The following is a 16634-nucleotide window of genomic DNA, read 5'->3' on the forward strand; positions in this document are numbered from 1 at the left end:
GTTTATGAAAACTCACCAGTATTTCTCTTTTTCATTTTCTGATTCACATATTTAGAAGAAATTAAAACTTTGTAAGATTGTTAAGAAGTAATCTTTAGTTTTCTGTCTTTTAAGTGTTGTAGCCTTTCTTTCATTTATCACTTCACATTTGTAATTTGTCACTTTGCATACTTTTACAAAACGTATCTTCCCCTCCCCTCTCTCCTCTCTTTCCCTTTCCTGCTTTCTTCCTATCTTTCACTGTATATTCAAAGAACATTTTTTTAAAACTTTAATTTTGTCCAGATATAGTTCTAGACCTAAGGAACAATGACAATCGGGCATGAGGATTTCCTTCATGAAGCACATTAAGCCAGAACAGTCAGCCAGACTTTAAAATTGACAGCTGTCAATCATATACACACCTCTGTGCACACACATGCTATAGGGGGCAGGTGCTCTGGTGGATGTTGGTGCAAATGCATGTGGGGATGTGGACTATTCTGAGGGTCCATAGTATTAAAAAGCATTTTGGAAGATAGCCTAATGTCCATTTTTCTTGTATTATATATACTACATGGAGTTATAAAATCTGAATTTTATAGTTTTCTTAAGTAGCAGAATACTAAAACAAAATATTATGTTTCAAAATAAATTTTGTAATAATAGGATCAGGATAAACTTCATAGAGTTTACAGGTTAAGTGATGGTCATAGCATAGGTGTTACACTATTTATAAAAGAAATGAAAATTTGTCATTTTCATTTGAAACAGTAGAATACATTTATGACTAACAGTATTCTAAGCAAGGTAAGTAGAGATTGCCAAGATTTGTAATTGAAATCTTCTTTCAACCTGTCCTAATGATTCTGGTCTCTTTTTCCCTTCTAATTGCATTGTGTATATGCAAATTATTTCACTTAAGTGCTTTGGAATCTATTCTATTAACTAGTCTCATTTCTAATCTCATTTATATTATTCTTCTGCTTCTAGTTCCGGTCTTCAGCATAAGTCTATATAACAGAGTTGAAACTGAAATGATTCTCCATGTTCTGGAGAATAGGAGATATACTCATGTGGTTGTGATTTCATATTAAGATGGGGGTGTTTGCTTCTTTGTAGATGCAACATGGATTTGAAATATTGACTTAATGATCTTCAGTTGAGCAGATTACTTAAGGAAAGTGATCCCCAAATGTGAAATGGTTGCAGGCTCAGATGCAAAGGCAACATTCTCTACTTGTTTTTTCAGCAAATGAGTCAATAATTGGATTGGTCAGAACTAAAGGCCATGTTTGCTCATGGATTCATAATCTTTCCTGACCTATCACGAGTTAGTAATAAGTCATAGTAAATATAATCATTGTGTTGTAGCCTTGATCTGTTCATAATTTGTCGGTTTTGTGAATTCAAAAGGATGAATTATAATATACTTGAAAAATACCATTTTTCCTGAAAAATGTGCTTTGTTTAGATTTAGTGTTCTTGGTTTAGAAGCTTAAATTATTAAAATGACCAAAATAAATGAAGTAATGATAATAATAGTATATTGGCATTTTGTAGGATTCTAAGGACTAAACTTTAATTTTAAAAAGAGATTTCATAAGTGTGAGTGACAATGGCGATTAATGTTTTTGAAGAAATATTTGAGAGAATGCCTGTTTGTACTTGGAATATTGCCAATTTCCCTCTCAAGAAGTTAGGATTGTCTCTGGCTTTATAATGTAATTGTACATCGTATATTGAGTGATTATTATTCAGTATATCAGTGCTTGTTTGGAAATTATGCTACTTCCTAGTAGCCATCTCTCATGTAAGTGGATGATTGTTGCTACACTTTAATCTTGATCAACTCTTTTCTCCCACATTGTCACTTTTAATTGCATTAATTTGAGCAAAAGTGTTCTGTTGAGTTGAATGGAAAAGGAGGTACTATTTATGTCTACACTGAATAACTGAAAACCTAAGGACCAGCATTCTTCAAAATTAAAAAGATTGTGGTAATTAATAAAGATGCTTTTGCTTTATGTGGTTTGCCATGGACATTAGTTTATTTACCAGTTGGTTCTCCCAAAGTCTATTGTGAAAGTGAGACCACAGAGATAACTCAGTACGATGTCCAGCATATTGTAAATACTGAATGTTGTACATTTTAATCTTTGCTATTTTATAGTTGAGAACCCTTGAAGAATATGAAAACATCTAATGATGGTCAGTGAGATAGAATAAACATTTCTTGTGTTTTAAGTGTGATTGTGCTAGGATCTTTTCACTAATGTACAAGCATATTCCTCATTTTCTTCTCTCTGGGACTCTATAATGTCAGGATAATGTCAGTGGAGCAGTTAATCCTGGTTATCTAGAAATGGAATGGGTGACCCACTTTGATGTTGACCTTCACAGCTACCTACCTTGCCTGGCTTAGCTATGAAGCAAGAAAGAAATACCAGCACGGGGTCACTATGGCTGAATCTATCCCTTACCTGTGACTAGAATTAACTGTGGGAGCTGTTCCTGTCACCTTTGGGTTTTTGGTGTACTCTTCTATACCTCTTTTTTCCTTCATCCGGAGTAAAAGTTGTTCTAATACTAGTTTGACCAATTGCAATTATCAAGCAAGTCTATATACTGAATGCAAGTAGTTTTAATCCATTTGCTTCATTTTCATTTTCTTTCATTTTTGTTTTTTTGTTTTTTGTTTTGATTATTGTAGTACTAAGGATTTAACTCAGAGGTTCTTTACCACTGAGCTCCCAGACCTTCTTATTTTTTGACCTCCCCAGTCTTTTTTTTTTTTTTTTTTGAGACAGGGTCTTGCTGAGTTGCTTAGACTGGCTTCTAATTTGTGATCATTCTGCCTCAGCCTCCCAAGTTGCTGAGATTACAGGCATGTGTCACAGTACCTGGATTTATTGTCTTTTTCTATTATTCTCAATTATAAAATGCTAAGACTAAATTTATAGCATATATTGAGTCATACTATAGTCCCAGCATTACACTGAGTCCTTAACCCATATGGTCTCATGTTTACTACAAATTTATGAGGATCAATTAGGAAATTAAATTGATGCCCAAGGTAAGTAACAAGAAGTCACTGGATACACAGACACTACAGGCTATTGCTCAGAATGGTCAGTGAAGATGTTTCTTATATGGTATTGAATCACAGTCAGTCATACTTAATGATGTCTCATTTGTCATCTGATCATCTGTATTTGCCATTATTTCCCAACAAGCTCTTAAAAGTATCATAGCTTCCTTATATTAGAAAATAAAAATTGAGGGTCACTCATACATTTGGTAGAGGAGAAAATATTATAAATTCTTACTACAAATTGAAAGTAAAATGCTTATGCCTGAGCTCTTTGTAATGCAAATCATCATTTTGACTCAAGCTAAGAAATGTGCATAATGATTTCCATATTGCTGTACCTATTATACTTTAACTCTATTCTGGATATCCGATAGTTAAGATGAACAATTTAAAGAGACCAGAGTAGATTTACAAATGCTATCTACTGTCTTTGGTTGTGATTAATTCAGTGAATCTACAGAAAATATCAGACCCCACTGGTTTGTTTGGCAGCTTATGGTAAGTTTTCTTTGCCCTTATACCCTCTTTCATTTAAAAATAAAAACCTCTTCATATGAGCAGATATACATTATTCCAAACATATTTTCTAGCCTCGGATACTTACTTATGTAATCTCTTGAGATTTGTAGGCAACATTCATCATAGCAGAGTTTAAAATGTCTTTTAAATGTAATACCTTTAAAACTATTTGAGCATTCTGATAGAGTCATCAAGCAATAATCATGATGTTAAACATATGGGGATTTTTTTTTTTAAAGAAGAGAAGTTGACTTCTGCATCATAGGCTTAGTTTAGATAATTGTGCTCACTCCTGGGTGCTTGATTTAGATGCAAGCATCATGCCATCAGTTCTGCGTGAGTTCATCAGAACTTCACTTAGTCAGTCAGTCATAGGAAAAAAGGAGGAAAAAGGATTTTCTATCTCTAAACATTGTAAACTGAGAGGACACAGTAGATACATTTACAGATGAGCTCACTTCTGATTAGCACTTGATACGAGGTGATAACTTCACAGGATCATTTCAACAATATATAAAGTCATCGAAAAAGAGCAAAGTAAATTTTTTCTAGTAGTAAGAATGTTATATAATAAAAGGGCATAATTATTTTCAGTAAAAGGCATCTTATATTTTGTAACAAGTTTTAGAAATATCATTTTGACTAAGATGAACCTAACTACAGCATTGAACAACAGAAACTCTCAACCATTATTTATAACTTCTATGGTCTTAGAGCTGCTTCTCACAACAAATGCCAGCCATTTGTGCCTTCCAATTTGGCAGTCATTTTATCTCAAGGCAATGTGTTCTCATTCATGAACCTTGCCTCACAAACAGTTTTATTTGTGACATAACAAACCTGTTAAATATTCATGTTAACATTGTATTGTGTTCTTTTTTGATTTGTTCAAAGAGGAGTCTATATTGCTTTGGTTCTTTGACAGCCTTCCCTGATGCCATCCTTGATTCCCTGGGAAGAACTTTTTTTCTTGATGGTCAAATTTTATTTTCTACTCCTCACCAAAAGCTATGCTATGTTCTTATATTGAATCATAATTATCTTACCACCATTAGAATAAGTCACATAAGATGTGCTTTTAGATTCTTGTTTCTATCTCTAGTATCCCACTTTGCACTCAGCATTAGAAGTACTTAACAAATACTTTTGGATGAATACATGTATGTTTAGATGAAGTTCAGTTGAATGTGGTTCTATGTATAAAATTGTTCTGGAAATAATTCTGTGTGCAGAAATTTAATTCCTATTGGGGTACTTGGTTCATGTTCTGAATGAGTATATGTATAGGTTCTCTGTTTGGGACCATTTCTCAGAAATGATGGTTTTAGATGCAGCTCCTTCTATGTGGAAGAAAGAATCGAATCTTAGATCTGAGCAGAAAATGCTGAATTTATCAAAACTATACTCATGAGTCATAATATCAGCCAGCTCTCTGCCCTTCTTCATTTCCCTCCTTTCTTCCTTCTTTCCTTCCTTCAATTCTGACACATTTCTACTGCATTTTCATTTTGGAAGGGAAAAAGCCAAAGAAAAAGAAGAGAGGAGAAAAGAAGAATAACATATATTTTTAAAGCATTCACACTTAACTCAGTGGGTGTGTTAAGCATTAGACGGTGAGGACACCAGATTTGCTTGTTTGCAATAACTGTACAATTTCTTATCTGATAATTATCTCTGTATAAAGTATATCAATGCAAATGAAAAGATGGGGTCATTTTGATGTGTTCAAGTGTCTTTTACACTGTGTATTCTTGAACAGGAAAGCTTAAAATACAACATTTATTATGCTAGAGATGAATGATATATTTAATCAGACAAGTTCCCACTTATTTATTTAGTAACTAAATATTTTCTCTGAAGAATAATTGTCCATGTTGGGAGGGGGATGTCCATTGTCTTAAACACTTGTATCTTAGATTTCTTCTTTCTGAAACTTTTGGAACAGAGATGTAAAAATTTAGTTTGAACTCTGATAATCCCATAATAAGTTTACCACTCTCCTTCCTGCAATGCTTTCCTAGTGTTTTGTTTTTTAATCTTTCCAACCACCTTGCCTCCTTCAGAACTCGCCCTGTGGCCCTGTCCTTCAGGCATGCACATTCTGCTTTCCAAATTGACTGGCAGCTAATCTTATAAATGAATCCACTCTAATGGCTGCTGATATGATACTGGGGCTTGAGGTCAATACTTCCACCTAGTTAAGTTGTTAATTTTTTTTTTTTTTTTTTTTTAAGAAAAGACAGTCTGATAAAGTATGAGAGGGTCAGAAAACGAAGACCGGAATCTTATATTGCTACTGATTTTGTAACTTCAAGTCCCTTTAGATTTGAGCCCCAGTGCAATAAATTCAATGGTAAAATTATACCTTCCTTATATACCTTGTAGAATCCTATCAGGTGCAAAGCACTGTGGAGGTACATAGAAAGTTTCCACTATATGTGGGCAGATAGTATTGTAAGGAAGAAACTGAAGAAAAATATGAGACTTAAAAAAATTCCATACTGTGAGAATTGAAAGGGAAAATCAGCTCTGGACTCCTGACAAGCAGAGGATGTGTCAATCAGGGACGTGTTCATTAGGAGGTGGCAGAGAAACTTGCAAGAATGATAGGGTTTAAACATAACATGAGAAATATATTATACAGCGAACTCCTTTAAAACACAACATTGATCATGTGGTGAACTTAAAGCAGTGTTAAGGAGTCTGCATTCTGCACAATTTCTTGTCATTTACGTGTACCGTAAAATATATACAATTGTGGAAATATGTAAGCATCAACAAATGTCTTCTATATTATGAGGAAATCACTATGGCTTGCTTGATCTTTAGAAATTAGACTTTCGGAAGTATTTTGTAAAACCAAAAACATATTCAGCAATATCAAGTTCAAACTTTAGAAATAAGCAACTTTGTGTCAGTATTATGGTTTAGAAATTACATCCTCTAGGCTCTAAGATGATTTCAAACTAAATAAATATATATTGCTATCATGGGAAGTGGCACACAGTAAAAGAATTATGAAAGTGATACAGTTGCTGCTTTAGTATTTAGTACTGCTTAGGATTTATTGTCTTAAATTTGGGGATTTCTTGGAACATTTCAATATTGTATGTGTTGAAATGGCAATAGTGTTGGTGATAAACTCAAGAGTCCTAGAATTAATGTTCATTGGTGATATGTTAAGGATCTTTAGGGCTCTATTTCCACCTTATTTTTTAAACTCTCTTGAAAAATCTAAACAAATGGTACTTTTTGTATTGTTCTCTAAATAAAAATTTAAAAATCTATAATGGGATGCCACTTTTAGATGCACATTTATATTGACTAAGAGTTTTATCAGTGTATGGTTACTTCTTTGGATTAGATTAAGAGCTTTTACAGTAATGCCCTATTTTTTCCCAGGTTAATTGTTCATCTGTTATATCATTCTGCCATCCTTTGGTTCTCTCATATTGTGTTCCAAAAAGTCAATTTCCCACTCCCAAATTGGAGCCTCACACACAGACCTTCCCTTCCAGGCAAAACTGATCCTATTATGATGATACCTAAGAATGTTTATCTGTTCAAGCCTTTCAGTACAGACTTTCATCTCCATCTAAATCTTCTCACCATGTTGAAAAATATGACTATATCTTTGTTTATTATAGGCATAGAGCTAAGCCAGCATCTACTAAGTAATGAAAGAGTTTATGTGGTCACTAAAAATCAGCCATGGCTGGTGGTAAGTTCTTTTGTAAGGGAACTATTTTCTTAATGATTTCAGCCTGTGAAGAAAGCATACAATTTTAACAGAGTACTTGTTGACTAAGTATTAAATAATGTTAACTCAAATTTACAACCATAAATAGCAATGAATTTCATTGATGTTCTTATCCTAAATGTTCCTTAAATATTATTCCTTCCTAATTTACCAGACAGGATCTATGGTTGATTTTAATCCCAAATTTCTCCTTCGGAGTTTCTCCTCCTGGGGAAAAACAGGCCCTCTCTGACCAGCACTCTGCATGTCCTGACCCCTCTGTGTCCCTCCTGCTGGTGTACTGACTGCTGGCCACTGCTGCCCCACTGCTGTTTCCTCTGTCCGTCAGCCAAGCCCACTTTCTTCCATGATGATTCCCCCCGCACTGCAGAGCTCCCCAAACATAACCTCCCTCTGTTTCTCAAGATTTGGATCAGGAAATGGTATTAGGTCAGCCTGTTGTGACAAGGAGTGTTGTCTGGAAGGTCAGAGAGGGTTTCTGGCAGCAGAGAAGCACACTGTGCCAGGTTTCTGAGTAAGGAGTGTGGACTCCCCCTTCTCCTTCCAGCAGCTGAGAAGTCTCCAATGGCTGCAGCTCCTCCTTCCAATGACTTTTCCAAACATTTGCCAGAGCTAGTTACATTCCAGGTAAATATCTATCTTCTGATACCTATGATGAGCTTTTTTTCTTCCTGCTTCTTTGTTCACTTACATAGACCCTAGAGCAAAAGGCAAAATATGGCAATATCTTCCTCCCAACCTTGAACATGGTCTCTCCATAGAATAAAATTTATTTTATGAATATGCAGATGATAGTTTTCCAGTTATTTCAGATTATGGTATTGTTTTTAAAAAGCACCCAGAATTTTCTACTCCATTACCAATAATATTGCAACTCTGCTACTTTTCTATCTTGACGATGATATGGGCAGGTTTCAATGGACTTTGTGGTAGATAGGAAGAATACCTCAGAATTGATCCTTAAGGCCAGTCAGAATAATAACATAGAAGATTCCTAAGTTTGTAAATGCTATCAATATTTGGTTGCATACACATGTCAATTTGCTTCCTAAACAATGCTGTACACATTGATTCTTACGATTTCTTAGAAACTACAACCCAAGGGAGCATTTTACATTCTTGACAAATGCACTGATTTAGGTTGCTCTAGGTTTTAGACAATTCCAGTGTCTTCTTGTAGAGTTTTTAGGTACTGAATGTATTGTGTGAAAAGGGAATGTTTCTATTTTGCCACCACCATTATGTTATCTTTTCCAGTGCAATTACAAGCTAATTCAGGGCTCTTTGTGTTAGACTAATAGCTTCTGATTCACTGCTGTCACCCAGTTCCTCTTCATGCTCTTTTAATACCATCTGCAGTGCCCTCAGCACTTACCTAGGGTGAGCATTTTTCTCTAAGTAGAGACTCATCTTTGGCAAATCATTAATGGAACATCAAAAAGATCCCATCTGTTAGAGTTACATATGGCTAAGATCAGAATTATCAAATATCTCATTTTTTTCTTTATTCTTTTTTCCTTTTTTTCCCCTTTCTTATCCACACAATAAATGTAGTTGTCAGCAGGATAAGTTCATGCGCCGGATAAGGTCACAATTTCATTTAGTGACAACTTCTAACAGTAGGAACTTACAAGGTTCGATTTATTAAAGAGTCAGAAGGGATAAGATCGCTGCTTGGCCAGCCTGATTTATCAGGGTTTGACTGGAGTACTTGAATAGGAAATGTCGTATTTCAAGTTTATGTTCAAAACTAGTTTAGTGTGTGTTGTGACTGTATGACTCAAAAACTGAGAAGGAAAATTAGAAAAGGTATCCCTAAAAGGCAATTTGTAGCCACCAATGAAGAACCATCATTTACTAAGCCAAGCCATGCTAAGAGATGGATCAATATAGTGTAAAAGAAATGGTGCCATTTGTCTTAAAATGCAGATGAAACATGCTGTTATAAATGCCTGAGGAAATTCAGTGACAAGACTGTGGTTTGGCTGTGCAGATAATCAGCAGTGAAATGATCTAACCCTCTCATGTATCTGGCAGGCAGCTGTCAAATGGTTAAACCATAAAATAGCATGAGCTCTGCCATACTTTCACCACCTTGGCTGACTTTGAAAATGTTTTGAGACTTTTAGAATCTTTGAGCGCTTTTTGAACTCAGCATGACTTCAGGGCTGTCCATGTTTGATACCATGATGTATAATGTTTTCCAACCATGAAGAAAATATAAATATGGGTTCTGAAGCTATAGCCTTCTGCTATAGTAAGGCCTGATAAATATTATGAGCCAATTCATGTGGTCTGCTTTGAAATTTGGTTATATATTTAAAACCAAGTTTAAGCCAATCCAGAATTTATTTTCAGCAAATGAAATACGATCTTCTGTCATCTCATTTACTTGAAACCATGTCCTTCTATGAAATCTGTGCCTAGAGTTAAGAGGATATGTTCTATAAATACCATATATGTTTATATCTTCAACTTAATGCTAATTCAGTTGAAGCATGATTGCTGATAACTTTATTTAAAAGGCCTACATCTTGTCTGATCCCCTTTGGTGTGCTTCTCTTTTCATCTGCATTGCTTTCTAAAGAGCCATCGAAAGGACTTCTATTAAAATGAGACAAAACAATGTCTTGATAGCTCTTTCTTTGAAAAAGATTTGAGGACATCTCTAGTGACTTCAGATATTTTTTTTAAGTAGTGAATTTATGTATTTAGACCAAAACTGGATTGATATGTTTAAAGCTGAGGGATGTTTGGTAGTGATTTTACTTAGGGCAGTTTTTTTTTTTTTTTTTTTTTTTTTTTTTTAAGGGAAGCTATCATAAGTCTTTGAGTAATCACAGACTTTTAAAAGTATATATTATCAAGAAGATAAGGGAAACAGCCCTCAGCACTAACAATATTATCTTTTACCAAAATTGATTAGTCCATCCTATGTGTCTCAAATATTTTCTGTAAACTTACCCAGTATGTTAAAAAATAGGGCTTCTTTTTGAAGGATAGCAGTAGAAATGAGAACTGGACAGAGAAGAGAAACTTTTATTTTTCTTTCTGTTCCATTATTTCACAGTTCAGATACTGTATGTAAGTGTAGTAGAAGCTTAGCAAATAATGAATGATTGCTCTAATACAAAGTGAAGACACATTAAGACAACCTTCTTTTGATTTTAAAATCAACTTTAACATTCTTAACATTGAGGTACATGATATTACAAAAATCTTTAATTAATTGTATGCAACTTATATTTTGCAAATAACACACATCACAAACTATATTATTTAAGCAGATAAACAAAAATAAAACATATACCCATAGATCTAGATATTTATAATCTTGTTGAGGTAGATTAAGTTATCCAGGGACACCCTTAGGGAATAATTAAATGTGAAACTGTCTGGTACTGGGCTGTAAATGCAGTGGGACATGAATTCAGCGGGTTCTTGAGTTCACAGCTGCTTCCTGAAGAAGAACAGTTTGGGCTTAATCTTCCAACTTTAATACAATCTCTTAAGGCAGGCAGAAAGATGGTGTGTATGCCAGGTAGCAAGAACGATTCTCAGAAAACTGTGGGAGCTGAACTGGAGATAAGGAAGAAGACATGGTGAAGAAGATTTTCCTGATTGGGGGCAGAACACATTCTTGAGTGGAGTAGGACCCAAAAGTCAGGCAGACACTGTGGAGCAACCTTATGGTGGGATTAAAATTCAAGGACACATGTTCCCAGTTGAGATGTCCAAAGGGAGCTAGGGCAGGAACTCATTCAAATAGGTGACAAGTTGAGAGTGAAGTTTTAATAAGTTTATCCTGGTGGGGATTTGAAAACTGAATTGGGCCTGGAGTGAACTGCAACTAGTTGGTCATTTAAGTGTGAGTTGATAAAAACCTGGGAAATGTTGATAAGAAAGTTGAAGCTAGAAGATGCTGGTAAGTCCAAGTATGGGGAGTGATTTGGATAGAGGTGACAAGGAAAGAATGTGAACACTGGTGAACAATTGAATATGATGATGAAAGTATGTGTGTGTTTGCTTTGCTGCATTTATTTTTGGTGAATTAGTAAATATTTATTAGGTACTTTGCATGTGTTATCTGATTTTATCTTCACAGCAACCACTGGAGAATGATTTCATAATTCCTTTTTGTATGCAAGAAGTGAAGTTCAAAGAGTTAAGTAACTTGCTTTGGATCACCTGACTTATTTCAGTTACTCTTCTCCCATTCAGTTTGGAACCCATCCCAGGCTGTGTTCTGGCCTCCCATTCTAGAAAATCCCTTTCACTTCAGGAACCTACAAAAGCCATCTCATCTCTAGTTCTTTTATTACCTTCATCAATTTTCAGAATCCTTGAGTAATGCGTCTTCTTTCACATTTTCAGTCAGTCCCTTGACTGCCCAATGGGTAGGTACATGGGCACTGACCTCAGCCCCTAACATTCAAATCATTACTAAGTCCTGTGACTTCAACTCTGTAAGCCATATGAATTTCCTTTTTATCACTGTGTTCCACCTCCAGGCTTATTTTGTTTGTTGCTTTATTCCTGGGCCTAACTCACTGTCTAGTTCTTCTTAGACACCAAATACAGATTTGTGGAATAAATAAATGAGTGAAAGGAGGCATAAAGGAATGAACAGACAATCAAGGTGAGAATTAGAACTTTGCCCTCTGATTTCAAAATGTCAGATCATTTCAGTCAAGCATGCATTTTATGAAAAGCTGATCTTGGACATGGGACTCACCAGTCCAGTGCTCTTTCTGTCTCTTGTAATGTATCACATCTTGCAAAAGAAAACCAGGTTAACATTCGTGTCAGAGTTGGAAAAGGGCTTACCAAGTAGCCAGTGAGTGGAGACCCCTCTTCTAACTATGGCAGACCAGAACTTAGAACAGATGTAGCTTATTAAACTTATGTAAGGACATTAAACACCTTCTCACTTTTAGAACAATAATGTTTCCTCTATTCCATGACACTGATTAATCCTCAAAAAAATTTAAAATATCAGACTCTTACACAACATATAAGTTAGATATAACTTCCATTTATACAATAGTGTACTTCTCTTGCTGTAATTAACCTATTCAGTCTTAATACTGCATACATCTTAATTATTTGCACTATGCTTGTGGTTTTTCTCTAAACACCGATGTGAATAAATGAATTTTTAAAAACCATTTCAGCAACAGAAAAGATTTCCCCAAACCTCAATGTAGCTTCTTGGTAAGCAAGAAAGGAGAATGCGCTTTGCTGACTTGTCTAAATAAAGTTGGGAGGATGAACTGATGATTTGGGCAATTACTGGACTTTGTGATGGGGTCATCTTTAATTGCTCATAAAAGAATTTTTGGTCTGTTTAAAATTTTAACACATAGTCAGAGACATCTCAAGAACTTTGGAGATATTTGATTATCACTATATGATCTGCTCTACATTTGTAGTTCTTAATCCATTAAAAGACAGACCTACTTGTAAATCCACGGGTCTAGATAAGGAGTCACTGACTGAGTATGAACCCTTTACAAATGAAATATGGCAGTAGAAGACAGAAGGGAAGAGTTGCTTTTTCAAAGGGTTTTCAGATATTCTCACAATTTCTCTGGTAGCATTTAAATTGTGACATGACTGAGGTTTTTTATGTGTAAAAACAAGGAAATTATGTAGGCATCATCTTTATGCACAAAAATCTTCTTAAGTAGAATTTAGCTGAGGGATTGAAATATCTTTCATTTTTAAATCACAAATTATAAAGAAATGTTCAAATGTAAACATGGTTGAAAAAATAGAACTCCTATCTGACAAATTAGGCAGTTTGTTTTCAATTAGAAAACTCATCTTAAAAAGTTTAAATGACATTATTGCACATGAACATGCATACATTTAGAAACATCTTCCCACTGATTTCTTTTTGACATAGGAGATTGTTAACTATGCTCTGCCTTTAAGGAAGTTTCTATACAAGGCTGTGGATTCCACTTCATTCATGAAAAAGATTGCACAAGGGTGAAAAACACTTTCAGAAGAAAATCTCAGAAATGGGTTAGACCACAGAACAAAAATAAAGTATTATAATTTCATATTCTCTGGACTCTGAATAAGCTTTGTTGTTTGGTACTTGAGCATTAATATACTATTTACTGTAAAACTGTCTTTTAGAAGCCTGGACCTGTTGAATTTTTCAGGATTTATTTTCCTCACTGCTGATCATCATTTTGTGTGTGTGTGTGTGTGTGTGTGTGTGTGTGTGTGTGTGTGTGTGTGTATGTGTGTGTGTTCAATTTCTGGGGATTTAACCCAAGAATGCTTTTCAGAGTCTTGCTAAATTGCATAGGATGACCTTGACCTTGTGATCCTGCTTCCTCAGCCTCCTGAGTAACTGGGGTTTTAGGTGTGCACCACCATGCCAGGCTCTCACTGCTGATCATCTTTAGTGGCTGAGACAGATACCAGAATGAAAAACATTGTTGAGTATGTATCTGTTAGTTGAGTTCTTTCATTTTCAGTATAGTTGTCAAGTGGTAGAGGAAGGAATCATGAGAAGAATGGAGTATAGTTCTTAAAGGTCAATTTTTGACTATGAACATGAAATTGTTCTGAACATTGCTTCTTCATTGTCTAGGAAGAAAATTTATATTTCGTAATGGAAACAGTTTTACCATTGTACAATATATTAGCTGATTATAGTTTAAGTACTTTGCTTTTGGCTTTCAGGATAAGCAATAATATAAACATGAAAAGTTATGTCTGGTATTTTGATTATTAAAATAGTAACAAATGGAGAGCAATAAAGAAGAAATATTTGAACTCAAATTGATGATGTTGCCTTTAAAAACATCAACACTGAACCTACATTCTGGAAGATAGCGCTTGGCTTAAGAAGTCAGAGCAACAATTTCATAATATGTACCTATCATGACTTACTTATCACTCAGAAAATGCAGTTACTTAATGCATTCTATTCTATTTCAGATTTTCCTCCATTTTCATTTATGTTTCTTCCTACTTGATTCTTTCCCAGTTCCATGTCTGCTGAGAAAAATACTATTAAAAAACAACAAACTAGAGGGTGGGAGTTGTAGCTCAGTGGTAGAGCGCTTGCCTAGCATGTGTAGAGGCACTGGGTTGGATTGTGAGTACCACATGTAAATAAAATAAAGGTCCACTGACAAGAAAATTTTTTAAAAAGTAGATGCCATTTTTAAATATAAAACTTTTTGTATGGTAAATAACACAGCAATATTGTCAGGGTAGAAGTATCATCTATTTAATTATTTAAAGAGAAACTACTATTCCTGATTGAGATTTTGTTTGTTTGTTTGTTTGTTTGTTTCAAATCATGTTTAGGTTGATGGCCATTGTTTGAAGTTTTAGTGTCCTCTTTTTTTTTTTTTTAATTCTGTATGTTACTGTAGCAAGCATTTAATCAATTTCTACTTTATTCAGTTGTTTATGTTGTCTTTATTTCTGGGTTTTCTTTAATGATTCCAAAATATTACTCTGGAGGAAATGAAAGGAAGGAAACAGTCCTAAACTGAGGATTCCTTAAGTGTTTTTGTCTAAACCCTTTTAATAACATAAAACCCTTCTCAAAATATTAAACACAGAAAAGTAACAATTTTGTCTAAACATTTTTATTTGAGAAAGCAAGTGTTGCTACTTGTAGCTATTTTACACAGAAATTGTACTAATTTAAAAAAATTATCAAGTCCTTTCAAATACCTCTAGATATTGTTCTCCAAGAGTCTTGAATAAATGTAAGAATGTTAACCCTGTTTTGGCATTGGACCAGTACTTTTTTGAAGAAGTATTATCACAAGTTCTTAAAGACTCAACTTCACGGGCTGGGGATATAACTCAGTTGGTAGAGTGCTTACCTCACAAGCACAAGGCCCTGGGTTCAATCCCAGCACCGCACAAACACACAAAAAAGACTCAACTTCAGTAAATGATATGTAAAAATGTGCAAGAAAGAAGTTGGACTAAAATTGTATATACTTATAAAGACAAGTTTTATTTTTGTCTCAGGATTAACAAGATCAGTTGTTTTTTAGACAAGCATAATTGAGTCTCTTTATACAAATCCTGAGAATATTGTACATGTAAAGCAAACACAAAAAGAGGTGGCTGTTGTTGAGGCACAAGTTCAAGTGTTTTAAACACTTTTATTTTCCTTGTTGCAGGAGAGCTGGAGGTGTTTCAGAAAGATGGGGAACGAAAAATTCAGAGTCGGCAGCAACTTCCTGTGGGAACAACCTGGGGGCCATTTGCTGGGAAGATGGACTTGAATAATAATTCTTTGGTACGTGAATGTTTTGAGATGGCTTGACTCAGTATTTTGTCATAGCTCAGAAATGATCTCTGCTTACTTCCCATTGAAATCACTAAAAATAAGTTTGTTTTTTTTTGCTGTTTTCTTGCACTGCAAAACTTGGATATTTTCCATGTGGTTTGTCTGACAGTAATATACACAGAATTTAGAAGGGAAACAGGTTACTCGTATTAAATGGTTGGTTAGTAAGGTAATTTATAAGCTTATTGCTTTATCTACTTAGCCAGACTAGACTGTTCACATTTAATAATATGTACAATTGCTTTTATTTTTAAGATGACACAAATTAATTTTCATACATTATAGGTTTACATGAAGAATAAGGAATGAACAACTTTGTTATTCCTTGGTAATACTGTTTGTATCTCTGAAAGCAAGAAGAGTGATTAGCATTATAATTTTTATTGCTAACTTTTTTGTAAAAGTTCTGAGATCAGAATGATAATTGATTAATTAGATGCTTTAAAGGGTAATGGAAAAGTGGATTATTTGGTTCCATTTAAATTTTATTTTTCAGTTTAATACACATTTCCTATTGCCGTTATAAGAAATTACCATAAACATTGTGACTTAAAACCATACAAGTTTATTATCTTGTAGTTCTGAAGGTCAGAAGTTCAAAATGGGTCTTACTGGGCAAATATCAAGGTGTTTGCAGGACTTTGTTCCCTTCTGAAGGCTCTAGGAAAGAATCCGTTCTCTTTGCTTTTCCATATTCTCAAGGCTGTCCGTGACCCTGGGCTCATGGCCTGCTTCCATCTTCAAAGCCAGCAATGGCTAGTTGAGTTTTTCTTATATCCACTTTATAACCCTGATTCTTCTGCCTTCCTCCACCACATTTAATGACACTTATGATTATGCTGGATTCACCTGGGTAACCTAGGCTCATTTCTCTATTTTAAGGGTAATTCTTTAGCACTCCTTATTCTGTTTGCGTCCTTCATTTTTCTTTGCCATGAAAC

At 34.6% G+C, this 16634-nt stretch overlaps 1 protein-coding gene across 2 annotated transcripts in view; it reads left to right on the forward strand.

The window, feature by feature from the left end:
• Positions 1–16634, forward strand: part of ZFPM2 (zinc finger protein, FOG family member 2) — a 417497-nt gene that overhangs the window by 192922 nt on the left and 207941 nt on the right. For both annotated transcript variants that reach the window (XM_079105159.1, XM_079105158.1), the window contains one exon: positions 15524–15642. In XM_079105159.1, coding sequence (XP_078961285.1) covers positions 15524–15642 — 119 coding nt within the window. The remainder of the gene's footprint in view (positions 1–15523; positions 15643–16634) is intronic.

This window comes from Sciurus vulgaris, assembly GCF_902686455.1.
Source record: "Sciurus vulgaris genome assembly, chromosome: 1".
In the NCBI taxonomy this organism is placed as follows: Eukaryota; Metazoa; Chordata; class Mammalia; order Rodentia; family Sciuridae; genus Sciurus; species Sciurus vulgaris.